The 16018-nt window shown below is 34.6% G+C and overlaps 1 protein-coding gene across 1 annotated transcript in view; it reads right to left on the reverse strand.

Moving 5' to 3' along the window:
* CNBD1 (cyclic nucleotide binding domain containing 1) overlaps positions 1–14331 on the reverse strand; it is a 345001-nt gene extending 330670 nt beyond the window's left edge. The window contains exon 1 of the mRNA XM_045560473.1: positions 14244–14331. Within this exon, the coding sequence (XP_045416429.1) occupies positions 14244–14331 (88 nt within the window). The remainder of the gene's footprint in view (positions 1–14243) is intronic.
* Between the last annotated feature and the right edge of the window lie 1687 nt (positions 14332–16018).

A 16018-nucleotide genomic window follows, 5' to 3' on the forward strand; every position in this document is an offset into this window, starting at 1 on the left:
TTAGTTATAAATAAGACAACAAAAATAAATTATAAGCAGGCTATATTCAGGAAAAAAGAGAAAAATAAAATTATGATAGAAATAAAATCCACATTAGAAATAGCAAAACTGGCAAAGATTTAAGAAAATATAGACACAGAGGCTAACACTCAAAGAGATAGGAACAATAAAAGAAAAGCAAAGAAGAAAATGGTAAATGAAGACAGAGAGGAAATATTGTATGTGAAAATGATTCCTGAATAAGAAAACAGAAATAATGGTAGAAAAAAAGTACTCAAAGATATAATGGAAGAATACTTTTGTCATATAAAGACTTAAATAGCATATGAGAAATTAAATGTAATTCCTTTCCTCACAAAGGGAAAGGGAAATAGTGATACATGTTCTACAAAGAGATTAGATATTCTAAATGTTACTGGATTAGTAACCAATTGTTACTACGTTTCAAAGATAAAGAAATAATTATTTTAGCACCCAGCCAAAAAAGGTACCCTCCTTCAAGTGCAAAAACTCAGTTTGGCCATAGACTTCTCCACGGCAATGTCCTGGCAAATGCTAAGGCAATCTCAGGGAAGGGAAAAATATGACTAACGAATTTTTTCCCCAAAAAATAAATATAAGACCTCAGAGATGCTATTTGAATATCAAATTTAGCCTAGTAATCCCTGAACGAAGAATTCACATAAACATATAACTAAAATGTAAATAGTGTGGAAACTATGCTAATAAAGTACAGGTAAATTTTGTAAACATTAAAATAAATAATAAATTCCTCATAGAGTCTAATGGAGATAGTATAAATAATAAATAATGACTTTGAATTTCAGCAGAGAGGAGGGGAAAGTGTAATATATTTTTGTACATATTCCCTTACATAGTAGATAATTAGTAGTTACAGTTTAAAGAACATTTAAGATAATGAAGACAATAATATTTAAACGTATGACTATAACTAGCCAAAGACTTCGACATAAATATTCTTAGTAACCAAATCAAGATGTGAAGAAGGAACTTTTTTTACATTTCATACCAGGTAATGAACATGCATTGTCTAAAGCTGATGGATCAGGAAATAGAGGTTTAGTTATAGAACTTAAATATTCAGTATTTTTGTGTTCCAAATTATATAGCATCAAAATTCATAAAGCAAAAATTGCAGGTATAAGAGGAGACAAAAGATGGCCAACAGTAACTTCCCTTCCTCATCACACAAATATCAAATAGAAAATAAATCACTAAGGATATAGAGACTTTACATAATTAATGAGAGATATATTAATCATGTATCAAATTTTATTTTTAAATCAAAAAGGATAATAAAACAAATACCATAAAATATATAGAAAGTAAAAATAGTGAATGCCTTCATCAACATACGGAATATAATTAAAGTCTTTCTCTGAAGAAAATATATTCCACTAAATATTGATACTACATGAAAAAAAGAAAGAATAAAATTTTAAAAATTAAGCTTTTCTCTCAAGAAGTTAGTACAAAACAATAAGAAAAATGGAAAAGATAAAACAGAGAGAAAAGAAGAAATTAATAAATTTATAAAACAGGCAAATTGTAGAAATGTAAACAAATTGAAGACCTGGTTCTTTGGATAGAAAAAAATAACCCAGTGACACCTAAACAAGGAAAGTGATGGCATAAGTACTCAACATAAGAAATAAAATTGAGGAATAACTAATAAGGTCCACCATCATAAAGGAAATCAAAAGAGAGCATTTCAGACAAGTATAAATTCAGAAAATGAAACCAATTAAAATTATTTTTAGGAAAATGCATATTATGTAAATTGACATTAGAAGGGAGAGAAAAACCTAAGTATATCAATTGCCTTGAAAGAAATGAGGAATAATTGCAAAGCAGTTTTCCTCTACCGCACATACACACACACACACACACACACACACACACACACACATCAAACAAGGCATTATCACAGTGAATTCTATAAATCTTTATGAAAGAGATAATCCTGCTTCTTGTTAAATGTTTTAGAACACAGAAAAGTTTTCAAATTTCTTTGATGAAGCAAGCAAAACAATTAGGCTCAAATATGACAAAGCATTAAAAAAAATCAGAGACTAATCTCATTTACAAATACGAATGAATATTTTGAGAAAAAAAATAAGGCATAGTACCCATTAAGAGAGTAAAGATCATACAACAAAGTAAGATTTTTCCAAGTAATCCAAAGAAAATTCAATCAAGAAATACAGCAAAATAATTTTCCCCAATAAATCAAAAATTTTAAAACTACCCTCTTCATAAATACAGAAAAAGTATTCAATAAAATTTAATGTAGTTTTTAAATAATTTAAACAGAAAAAAAGTTTATTTTCTTAACTGCATAAGTAGATCAAATCAAAAGACAGAATCATGGTTAATGTTGAAACACAGGAAGCAATAGCATTAAATTCAGGAACAAGATGAAAACATCCACTAGTGTTACAAATTTCTGAAAGTACCAAGGGGCACAATTTGATAAAAGAAATACACAAGATACAAAAATTAGAATGAAAAGACAAATCATGTTTTCGCTAATATTATAATTATGTAGGTAGAAAACAAGTGCATAAACCAGAAATCACTTTGAGCTACGGTCTTCAACCTCCGGGCTGGGGACTGGTACTAGTCAGAGTCCTGTTAAGAACCAGGCCACACAGGAGGGAGTGAGTGGCAGGTGAGCAATCTGTATTTTCAGCCGCATCACTGGCATCACTGCCTGAGCTCCACCTCCTGTCAGATTGGCAGCAGCATTAGATTCTGCATTATGGTGAGTTGTATAATTATTTCATTGCATATTACAATGTAAAAATAATAGAAATAAAGTGCAAAATAAATGTAATGTGCTTGAATCATCCTGAAACCATCCACCCCCACCCTCCCCTTCTGTGGGAAAACTGTCTTCCATGAAACTGGTCCCTGGTGCCAAAAAGGTTGGGGACCACTGCCTTAGAGTACTCACTGATGTGCCTAATTATAAAAGTAACTAAGTATTCAGTAGCTTGCCCCTTTCCTTGAACAGTTGAGTTCTAAAGCCATTGGAACAGTAGAGGAAGGTAGTCATCTATGCCAGCTGTAGGTGGGGGTGACAGGTAGGGTCCCAGAGTAGCCAAGACTGGGGTGTGCAGGGCATCTATGTTTGGGGGTAGGCCTGGGCAGAGTCTCAGAGCAAGGGTGTGAGAGAGGGGAAGAGGGTGCCCCAGAGCTGAATGTCAGGATGAGGAGGTGGCAATGAATTTGGAAGATAGATTACATTCAGGGAAACTGATCAAAAGTGTTATAGCAAAGTTAATAGGAGAAAGCTTTCTCACTTCAGAGAAGGGAGTTACAAATATAGAAAGGGAGAAGACCAGAATGAGCCCTGTGGTGATGCATTACAATTGGTGAAATTAGTGTAAATTCACTGGAATGCAGTGGTGTGATCATAGCTCACTGCAGCCTTGAATTCCTGGGCTCAAGCTATCCTCCCGTATCAGCCTCCCCAGTAGCTGGGACTACAGGCATGTATCACCACTCTCAGCTAGTTGTTTTTTTTTTTTTAATTTTTTATAGAGACAGGGTCTTGCTATGTTGCCCAGGCTGGTCTCTAACTCCTGGCCTAAAGCAATCCTCCTATCACAGCCTCCCAAGGCGCTGGGATTATAGGCATGAGCACCTGGCCTATGATTTTCGATGTATATAAATTGGTATACAACAAATATAAATGTAGATTTGTATTACACAGAGCCCCTAAAAGCAGTGAGATCCTAAGATCAATGAACACACACAACACACAGATCTTGAGTTCTAAATACAATTCTGCAATTTAGGCTTCTTGGGAAAATGACTGATGCCAGAGATCAGACATAGAAGGTACAAAATAAGCCTGAAAAATCCAACTGTGCCAGAAAGCAAGGAGATGCTCAAACCAACTTGAAGGAGCTCCTGGTGGCCAAACTGTGAACAATTAGAACAACTAAATACATTATAATAGTAACTCATTAAAACTCATTGAATAGAATAGAAACCCAGAGTTTGTACATCAATTTATTTATTTCATGAGAAATGAGATATTTATATACTTTAAAAATACATCTTCATAATACACTTACAAAAGGGAAAAGAGTACATTTATAGCAGGAAATCTCTTCACATATCACCTCAATCAATTGATTCAAGTGAATATTGTCAAGCGTGGAACAAACTGAAATCATGTGCCCCCTGATAAGACGGAAGGAAAAGAACACAAAATCACTCCTGTGACTTTTCTACCAAAGATGTCTACCTCAAATCTAATCATGAGGAAACATCACACAAACCAAATGGAAGGATATTCTACAAAATAACTGGTTTGTAATCTCTCAGTAGCAAGGTCATGAAAGTCAAAGAAAACTGAGAAACTGTTCCAGGCTGAAGGAGACTGAAGAGACGTGACAAACGTGCAATGTGAGATTTTGAATTGGATTTTTTTACTAGAAGGGACGTTGTTAGCACAATTGGTCAAATGTGAATGGGGTCTATGGACTAGATTACAGTAATGTATCAGTATTAATTTCCTGATGTTGATGGTTGTATTGTAATTATGTAAGTGAATGTTTTTAAAAAATATACACTAAAATATTTGGGGATGATGGAATGTCAAATAGCTCTAGAAAAGTTTTTTTATGCTGAACTTCCAACATTTGTAAGATTATGATTGTTTCAAAATTTCTAAAAAATATTTGTTAAAAATTCAATATTTTCCTCATGTACTGACTATCACAGTTTGAAAGTATTAGAAAAGATAGCATACATAATAGAAAGGAAAAAAGATAAAATGCCCAGATATAAATTTTATTAGTGGCATAAGAGAACACTTGCATAAACTGAAAGAAAGGAGACTGAATATTTTAAAGATACCACTTCTCGAGTAGAAAGATTTAAAATCACAAAGATTTCAATTCTCCATAAATTAATCTCTAAATTCAACACATTTCCAATTAAAATATCAAAATTTTTATTTGTTGAAAAGGTCCATATATTTCCAAGGTCTGCATGGAAAAATAAACATCAGAAAATAGCCAGCAAATATCTTTTAAAAAGGAGTAATCAGTAAAGGTTAATCTTACCAGATATTGAAATATAATGCTTCAATAGTTATAACAGTTCAACAATGCTGCATAAATAGACAAGAGATAAGTGGAAAAAGTAAACAGATTCCAAAAATAGATCCAGAATGCACATGAAAATTTAGCATGTAATAAAAATTGGCATTTCAAATTAGTAGGAAAAAGATAGATTACTCAACACATGGTGTTAGAACTGTTGATTGGTCTTTTGCAAAAATATTAAGTTGTAGATTTACTCCACTATTCTAAATCAAAATAAAATCCAGATGCATCAAATATTTAACAAGCTTGATACTAAACACAAAACTGTACAAATATTGAAGAAATCATGAGAGAATCATTTTAAAATCTGGGTATCAGGAATGACTTCCAAAGCAAGATCAATAAATAGAGGACATAAAAACGACACAAACATTCTAAAACCTTTCTATGAAACAAATCATAAAGACAAAAGACAAATGTAAACTGAGAAAAATATTTGTAAAAAGCATGGCAAAAAGCTAATTTTCGTTGTATACAATGAGTCCTATCGAATAAAAAGAAAAACAAACTCCAATTAATGGCCAGGGGATATAAACAGTCTGTTTACACACATACAAATTAACACAAATAAATGAAAAGATTCTAAACCTCACTTTTAAATAAATGCAAACTGAAATAGAAAGAAAAACTAATTTATTGGAAAATTTTTGTTTTATAATACACAATAGTAAAGATGTTATGAAATAGATACTTGCCTACATTGATGATAGGACTAGAAATTAGTACAACCCATTTGGAAGACAATTTGCCAGAATTTATCAAAATTTGAAATGCACACATCCTTTGACCTTGAAGTTCTATGAGTACACTAGCTTACCAACACACACAAAAAAGTATGGACAGAATGTTTATTTGATTTTAACAGCAACACTAACTGGAAACAAATTTCCATTGTAGCAGTCAGGATCCAGTACTCAGAAGACAGAAACCACACCAGTTAGTTTAATGGAGAAAACTGATACAAAGAACTGCTAGCCAGGCATTAGAGAACTGAAGCAACAAAAAGGGAATGCCAGCTATCACCCAGGAAACAGTTACCACCACTCTTTTTGCTGATGAAACAAAGGGACGAAGTGGAATTACTAAAACTTAGAAGTTTGGAATAATTGCCCCACAAAACTGGGATGGAACCCGTGAGGATAGGGCACCAGTAGATGGCGCTGGGCTTCTGCGGGAGTACAAGAAGGCTATTTCTGGCAATGTTGAGAAAACCGCAAATGGAATCAACTGCTACTGCCAGAACAAACTCCCACTGCTTAGATGAAAAAGACACATTGCTGAGGAGACACAAGAAGGAGAAGCAGAACAGAAAAAGAAAACAAAAAATAAACAGTTTCCTTAACTTTCCTCTTGTTTTCCAGTCTCTAATACCAACATTAACAGATCCTAAGAGGAAGCCAGCTGACTTCAGGGGACAGGGGTGGCGTGGGGACTGTAGTTTGCAGAGTCCCAGGTCTAACTAGCATCACAAAGCAGAATATACAAGTGTAGGCTTGAAGATGACAGACAATAGTGTAACAGCTGGCACATTAATGGAAAGGAAATAATCAGCAAAGGAAATAATCAGCAAAGGAAATAATCAACAAATAGACAACCTACAGAATGGCAGAAAATATTTGCAAACTATACATCTAACAAAGGACTAATATCCAGAATCTACAGAGAACTCAAACAAATCAGCAAGAAACAAAACAAATAACTCCATCAAAAAGTGGCAAAAGACATGAACAGATTTTTTTTCAAAAGAAGATGAACTAATGGGCAAGAAACATAAAATTGTGCTCAACATCACTAATCATCAGGGAAATTCAAATTAAAACCTTATGCCTGTCAGAATGGCCATTATTAAAAAGTAAAAAAAAAAAAAGCACACAGATGTTGACGTGAATGCAGTGAAAAGGGAATGCTTATACACTGTTGGTGGGAATGTAAGTTAGTACAGCCCCTATGAAAAACAGTATGGAAATTCCTCAAAGAACTTAAAGTAGACCTATCATTCGATCCAGCAATCTCACTAGTAAGTATTTATCCAAAGGAAAAAAAAAAGGCATTTTTTTTAAAAAAAGTACTTATTCTCAAATGTTTACACAGCACAATTCACAATTGCAAAGATATGCAACCAACCTAAGTGCCCATCAATTGATGAGTGGATAAAGAAAATGTGGTGTATATTATGTATATATTAATATACATTTATGTGTGTATGTGTGTGTGTATATACCATGGAGTACAACTGAAATATCTCAGAAACAGGGACACAAATACTGCATGTTCTCATTTATAAGTGGGAGCTAAACAAGGGGTATATATGGTCACAAAGTGGTGTAATGGACATTGAAAACTAAGAAGGGATGAAGGTGGGAAGAGTGAGTATACGGAATGAAAATCTACCTATCAGGTACAACATACACTATTCTGGTGATGGATACACTAAAAGCCCTGACTTCAGCATGATATAATTCATCCATGTAACAAAAAACACTTGTACCTCCTAAATCTATTGAAATTAAAAAAACATTGCCTTAGGACCTGAACAGATATTTCTCAAACTAGGACATATGAATGGTTAAGAGATAGATGAAAAAATGTTCAACATCTCTAATCATCAGGGCAATACAAATTAAAACCACAAGGAGATATCACTGCACACCTGTTAAAATGGCTATTACTAAAGATAACAAGTGTTAGGCTGTAGAGACAAAGGAATCCTGATACACTGGTGGTAGAAGAGTAAATACGTCATTTTGGAAAAAATAAGAGAGGTTCCTCAAAATTTTAAAAATACAATTATCATATGATTCAGGAATCTCACTTCTGGGTAAATATCCAAAGGATACAAAATCATTATCTCTAAGAGATATCTGCACTCCCATGTTCATTGCAGCATTATTGACAATACCCAAGATGTGGAAACAATCGAAGTGTCCATCAATGGAAGAATGAATAAAGAAAATGTGGTACATATACAAAATGAAATATTATACACTTAGAAAAGGAAGAAAATCCTGTCATTTGCCACAACGTAGGTGAACCAGGACATTATGCTAAGTGAAATAAGCCAGACACAGAAAGACAAATACTGCATGATCTCACTCACATGTGGGAGCCAAAAAAGCCAAACTCATTGAAGCAGAGAGGAGAATGGTGATTATCAGGGACTGGGGGAAGGCTGGAATGTGGGGAAAGGAGAGATGTTGGTCAAAGGAGACAAAATCTCAGTTGGACAGGAGCAATACGATTTAGAGATATATCCCACAATATAGTGAACCATAGTTAATAACAATGCATTGTATATTTGAAAATTGCTAAACAAGTAGATTTTTAAAGTTCTTGCCACAAAGAGGGGGTAGGTATGTGAGGTGATGAATACATTAATAAGCTTGATTTACTCTGTCTATAGTGTACACATATATCAAATTTTACACCACAAATACATACAATTGTAAAGTAAAAATTTCTAAATTACAAAAAATGGAGATTATACACATACATTCTTATGCACACATATGAATATGCTTGGCAAATTTCAAGAAAAAACTTTTTTCCTGGTGATTACTTTTGAGAATAAGATTGAGTATATGGATTGAGAGGAAGTCTCAAATTTTCAATATTTTCTTGTGCTGATGCATGTGTTATTTACACAATAAATTTTTAAAAAGTCCTATTCACCAAAATCCCTATAAATTCCATGAGGTATGTTCATTCTTCATTTCATTTGCATACTAGGTATTGGAGATACAAAGACATATGAAGGATAACCTCTTATTTCAAGATATTCATTTAGTAAGAACCACAGTCCAAAGACGTGTATAAGTTCTCTAATGTTAGGTTAAACATAATTAGAATAATAGGAGGAAAATAGAAAAAGGGCTAAGGACATTCAGAGAGTACTTTGTAATGGAGAGGCCAGGAGAGTCTTCATGGAGATTAAAGTAGTTGAGAAAAACTTTAAAGAACTGAAATGATAGAAAAAAATAGAGAATGCTAGATGGGAATCCCAAAGACAGGAAATATGGGCTAAGGCACAAGAGTATGGTGAGGATTACGATGACGTAATTCAAGGAATAATTTTCCCCTCAGCATGAGAACTCTCCAGCTCTGTTTGTTAGAAGCCAGGTTAAGGTAGAGAGTTAACTGTGTTGCTAGGCAACATTGTTTATGATAACAATCATCTTTCATTGGTGAGTTGTATCTGGACTAGGAAGAACTATAGAGGATATACAAATACCTGATAGGGAGCCACTGAAATAGGCTTTCCTAAGTACCTTGACTCTTGAAACTGAGAGGTTCCTTGCAGGAAATCTGGAAGCAGTGCCTATGGAATTTTTATAAGAGACATTGGCTTATGAGACTTTTAAACTAGGGTAATTCAGCACCTGTCCTATGCGATTTTCTTTACCTTGAACCTGAGCTACCAACTGGGTGTCCAAAGAGGGCTGTGTGGGCTGCTGCCTAGGCAGCTGAGGACTTCTTCCACAGAAGGGGAACCCCTGATGCTGCTCTTCTGGAAGGATGTATTTATATCCTACATGTGTGTCAAGTGTGGCCATCTGAATGTTTAACCCTAAGAAGTTTCCCTGTACCTCTGATCAGTATTGGCAGATGGGTTTAAGGAATGTCAAAGCATTTTAGCTGTAGTGGAGAGATAACAATGGAAGTGTAAAATCTAGAACAAAAGAGACAGATTTTAGTCTAATCATGAAAGATTTAAATGCCAGATTGTGGAAAATAGATTGTAATCTAAGTTTTGGAAGCAAGTAGGTCCTTGATAGCTTTCAAGTAGAGACTTAATATGATTAATTTTTTTCAAATCATCTTATCAGACCAGTAATGTGGTTCATAATATATGTTGGAAGGGAGATCAGAGATTGGTTTAGTGAAAGGTGATGTAGGACCAATCTAGATGGCTGAAGAATAGATAACAGTAATAATAAGTACTGATAAGAGAGGACTAATTTCTGAAAGGCTGAGGGCAAAGCAGTAGCCAGAGGCTGGGGGGAGACTGAGCCTGACATCTAGTGGAGAGATCTGATTTGCAGCTATTGCAATTTACCTCATCATTTCCTGTTTCCTGCCTGAACCCCCAGGCATTGTTGAACTCAAGTTTAAATTCCCATAATTTGTAAAGGGCACTCAGGATGGTCTGACAAAAAATACAAGTACATTGAGATAATTACAAGAGTAGTAATTTAAAAAAGAAGAAATGTTTGGGCTTTTTTTAAAAAATAAAACATTCATCTTTTCTCCTTGGGACCAGAAAAAAAAAAGTGACTTAAACACTGAAAACTAAAGTTGAGAAAATTAATTTCCAGTACTTCTTTTCCTAAATTATATGATAGCACTTTCCACAGGGACTATTATTGGTTATACAAACACAGAAATACAAACATTCAACCATTTTTACACCTTTTATTCCTTCTTGGAATTTCCATTCTCTTTTCTTTTAGTTCTCTCTTTTTTCAAACCTTATTTCTTTATACATTACACTGTCTGCTTTCCTGTTTTTCTTCTCCACTGACAAGCCTCCCTTTTTCTTGCATGCATTCCTAGCATTTGAATGGTTTAAAACATTAAAACGATACAATATTCACTTTTCCAAATAAATACATATTTTGAAACTCCTTTAATCTCTGGCTATGAAAGAGCTAAAAAAAAAACTCTCAAAATACAGAAAATGCCCTTGAAGTGTTAGGAATGATGACACAGTCTTTTCAGGTTTTCAGTAAACATACATCATAAAATGAAAAAGAGCAAAGAAAAACATTCACTTAAAAGTACTATCTTGTTTCTAAATTCCTTGAAGTGTCCCTGGTCTTTTCTTGAATGCTTTTTTCCCTCCTATATCTATATATGTTGGAACAAGTAAAATGTACCTGCAAATGTCTTGTGAACTTGAAACACGTTTGGTACTAGAAAAGCCCTAAAATTCTTTCTCTCAAATCAACCAGTAATCAAAATATAAAGCATATTTTTAAACTCATTCTTTCTTAGAAGAATAAGCCTAATAAGTAAAGGAAATAGAGAAAAGAAATGGAGGTCCAGGATATTAACCCAAGCAAAACTAGCTAACTGGTCATACTCCTAATCATAATTCAATGGGGAAGGACAGCTTCCTGCCTTTCATTAACAATTTTTTTTTTAAAAAAGGTATTTATTCTTTCTGGCTCTTTAGGAAATCAACTTATAACAATAACAGCCCGAGTGTGTACTTAGACCAGATGCTATTTCACTCAGGTGCTAAAACTGTACACTTTGCTAACTGTAAGTTCTTTTCAAAAATAATTCTCATCCAAAATAAAAAGTGGTACAACTCTTTTGCTTTTGAGAACACTCATCTCTTCCCTAGGGTTAGCAAGCTATAAAGAATCTCGAGGCACAAGTCAAAAAGACTATAAAAGGAGACTGGAAAGTTTCAAAGAAAAAAAACCCTAAGCACTAAATAAGCTCAAGAAGCTTGAAGTGTCTGAGTCTGAATTTGAGCGTCAACAAGACAGCAGTGGAGGAGTGTTTGAAGATGCGTGGTATGTTGCCTCCTTTAAATCAAGAGCATCTAAGTGGCCAAATGGGCAAGGGATTTCAGAGTAGTAGGTAAGGAGGAAACTGGAGTACTACCAGTTTTTGTTGTTAATCGAGAGAGTTCATTTACAGGGATGATACTATTAGGAGCCTCTACTGCTTGACAACTGTGTGAATCTTAGTATGAAACCTAAGCCTCATTATGCTTAAGTGTAAAGTGGAGCTTGTTAGTTTTCTATTACTGCTGTAAAAAATTACCACAACCTTAGTGGTTTTAAACAACGCAAATGTATTATTTTACAGTTCTTGAAATCAGAAGTCTGAAACTGGTTTCACTGAGCTAAAATCAAATTGTCAGCACGACTGCATTCCTTCTGGAAGCTCTAGGGGAGAATCCATTTCTTTGCCTTTTCTGGCTCCTAGAGGCTGCCCAAATTCCTTGGCTTGTGTCCCCCTTCCATCTGCAAAGCCAGCAGTGGCCAGTCGAGTCTTTCTCACATCTCCGCATTCTCACTGACTCTCCTGCCTCCCTCTTTCACTTATAAGGTCCCCTATGATTATGGTGGGCACCTGGATAATCCAGGATATTCTCCCCATCTCCAGAGAAGCTGATTAGCTGCCTTAATTCCACCTGTAGCCTCAATTCCCCCTCACCATGTAGCCTAACATATTCACAGGTTCTGGGGATTAGGACATGGACATCATTGGGGGCCATTATTTTGCCCAACACAGACACCATAAGGTTCTTGTGAAAAATAAATAACAATATAATGTGCAGAAGGCTTACACACTGCCCATAGAAAGCACACAATAAATATTATGCCCATAAAAATACTTATAGAAAAGGTGGATATGAGTCACTAAATCTAACTTAACCACTGAAATGCAAAGTACACAAGGATGCATATAATGGCTGGATTTTCTTTTTCAGTACTTAACTGAGCATTCCTATTTATGCCCATTGTATTCTGAATCATTCCCATTTATAACACATTCGTAATTCAGTTTCAGTCATTGTATAGATTGAGAGCACCCACCACACACAGGCTTTCATGAGATCACTGTTTCAGCAGTGACAATCAGAGTTTGCTAAGAGACATTGTTAACTTGCTAGAGTTGGCACAAAGACAGTTATTAAGCAAGCAGGACACGTCTCCCAAAAGAAGTCACAGACAGAGAACATCAAGTAGGGACCTCTAAAGAGAACACTGGGAGCTCCACTGCTTTCCATTATGCTCTATTCAGTTCTGAGATCTAAATTGCTGCTGATTTTTCATCTTTTAATCACTTCACAGAAGTTAAGTGTCCTTGGGAGGCACTACAGAGGGTAGCACATATCTCATTTCATTGATTCGAAATTAATTTGATCTTTTAACTCCCAGCTACTGAGTTTCCTGGGCTGCTAAAAAAAAATCATCTTACAGAGAATTTTTCTTTTTCACAAATAAAACCCGAACTGTAGAATCTGTAGTTTTTGGCAAAATTATTTTTAATACTTATTTCCACTGAATAGAAGCATAAAACTTTGACCACATATAAGACTTTTTCACAATAATAAAAACATACAAAGTGATATATGTAGAAATTAATTTGGTTTAACATAAGGACTTTGCCTGACACTATTCAAGATATAAATGTACCCTTTCAAAGGATGCTAACTGTTGCTTGTGCTACCTTTTTCTCTGGAGACCATGAGTATTAATTTTTAAAAATTTATTTGAAAGCGTTAACTCTCATAGGAAGGTAAAAGGATGGATGAGTTAGCTTCTCAAATCTACTGTAGATTTACCCAATGAATAATAAGATAATAGCATTAATGCTTAATTATAGTTGAAAAAGGTCACAAGTATTACTTTGTTATCCATTTTTTTAAAATCTCAACTAACACTGAAACTCATACATGTTGCTAGTCAGTATTTTGGTGTTCAAATAATAGATCTATGAATCTGATGGTTGTAACAAGTGTTCATAGTCTTGAGAAAATGTTCTGGGTTTAGACTGACTATGTAAAATAGGAAAATACTGTCAATTGTATAAACTTCAAAATATTAAAATTCTATATTTATAATTCCTATAAGTCAAAAACTAGAAAAAAAAATTAAATGAAATAGGAATAAATTACACAGTCAGAATAATAGGAATTGTCTTTTTTCCTTCCTTGTAATCTTGAAATGAGAATTCTCCTAGTGAAAATGAAGCATTAATTATCCCATTAAAGGAAGTAAGACTCTAGGTAGGCACTAGAAGATCTGCCAGAAACAAGGGACCTGATAGCTGGTGGCCCTGTAACTTCTCTGAGCTTTTGTCTTCATTCCTCTAAAAGTATTTCAATGTAGTCAAGGCTCTAAGAGTTCATAAAGATCCTCATTTTACAAAGGAAAAATATTTGAGACCTACAGAATTGAAATGAGTTCAAATGGACAAAGCAGGATTTACACCTCTATGTTCTTTCCCTTCCAGACACTGTCCATGAGATTCCCAATGTCCCTACCGACCCTGGAATGCCCCACTTTTTATATCTGGGATAAGTACCACGGAAAACAGTGACAGGTGAATGAGACCCTCAAAGCATTCCCCACTCACTTGGTATATTGCGGAGTGGAGGAGGAGGCACATTGTTAATAGCTATCATGTGAGACAAAATAGCTGCTGGAAGAGAAGACATAGGCATCTTGATGGCTTAAAGGTGGCTGATCAGAGGCTAGTGGAAAAGTAAATGATCGCTCTTTTCCTTGAGGTCATAAATCAGAACCTTCAAGGTAGTCTTTGATTGGTTGAGTTCTGCGGAATCTTCTTGGTCACAGATCTTATCCATTGTTTGCGTAATGTTGCCAAGAGTGATGTCTAGACCAGGGAGAACTATGTTGTATCCTAGTCCAGTGGTATTTATGAGAGGGACTTTGTGAACTACAGGGTAGGCAGGAGGAAAAGGTAATATACAAGTGATATAGCAGAATCAACAGCACTCAATGAGTCCAAGTTAGATGAAAGAATTCACTGTATTGGTCCATAGCTCAGAGCCCTTTTCCTGGCTACCAAATGTTTACAGTGGGTATCACAGACCCTTTTTATAGCAGCAACAGGAAAAGAATATTTATATTGCTCTCCATGGCTACATACATATGGTAAAATATCCTTTCTGATTACCATATACTAATAAACACACCCCTGCTTACATTTAACTATATTCTGCTGGAGTGTGGTATGTGTTTTTGGTTATTTTCTGCCGCTCCACAATAATTAAGGCTAGTTACAGTGGCTAGGGTTTAGAATCCTAATTAGTGTATCTTTTGATTCTAAGTATCGTCTTTCAAGGTGTTTGAAAATATTTCCCTGGTGTCATAACTATAAAACGTTATAGAGAAAAGAAATGTGGCTGTCTGACACCCGAGCCGGACTAGTAGAGTGTTAATCACTTATAGACCAACTTTGTCTAGAAAATATGAATAACTGGAATGGAAAATATTCATTACATTACAAAAGTAGCAATTTTTTTGCAACCATTCCTATTAAAGTATCTGCACAATAAACTTACTATAGCGTAACTTTTCAACTGAATATTTCCTGTCCCCAGTTTTACTAACTCTGGACTCACTGTAGTCTCAAATTGAGTTCTCATCATTGTGCTTCATCTTGTCTTTCTTCTACACTAGCCAGCTACCTTCACCTGCCTGGCTCACATCTCAGAATGGCACCTTCTCATTCCAACTGTCCCCCCTTGGTAATCCCTACTTCCTTTATTCCACAGGCTGTCCAGATGCATTCTCTGCCCTTTCTCACATTTAACATTAAAAGAACCAAGGACCTGCATTTTTCATGGGTGCTAAGCAGATGGAGCTATGAAATGTTAGATTTTTTTCGGACAAACAATTTTGATCAAACAAATGTAAAAAAGGATGTTTTTCTAAGACCCTAAGTTTATACTGATCAATTTCCTCTCTGATTCCAAGTGCTCTTTTAATGTTCTTTTATTTATATTATTTTCTAGTTATTTCCCCTTCATTCCTGTATTTTCACCTTTTCTTTTCTCTTTCTGTATTTTATATATAATAAAACTTACACACTAAAAGCTACATAATATCATAGTAATTTCACATCAAACTGGACCTTGCTTGAAAACAATTTGAAAAAAAAAAAGAAAATATGAGTAGTGACAATGCAAGTAAACAAGAACACTAAGGAGGAAGCACAAAAACAAATAACTAAATAGCTTACTTAATGCTATTCCAGTGTATGTAATATGATTTTGTATGAGCATCTGCTAATATCTGCTGGTATATGCCCAGAGAAAATCCATCAAATCACAAATTCAGCTCCACCCAAATGTTTTGGATTAGTCCTTCCAATGTATTCTAAAT

This window comes from Lemur catta, chromosome 9 (assembly GCF_020740605.2).
Source record: "Lemur catta isolate mLemCat1 chromosome 9, mLemCat1.pri, whole genome shotgun sequence".
Lineage (NCBI taxonomy): Eukaryota > Metazoa > Chordata > Mammalia > Primates > Lemuridae > Lemur > Lemur catta.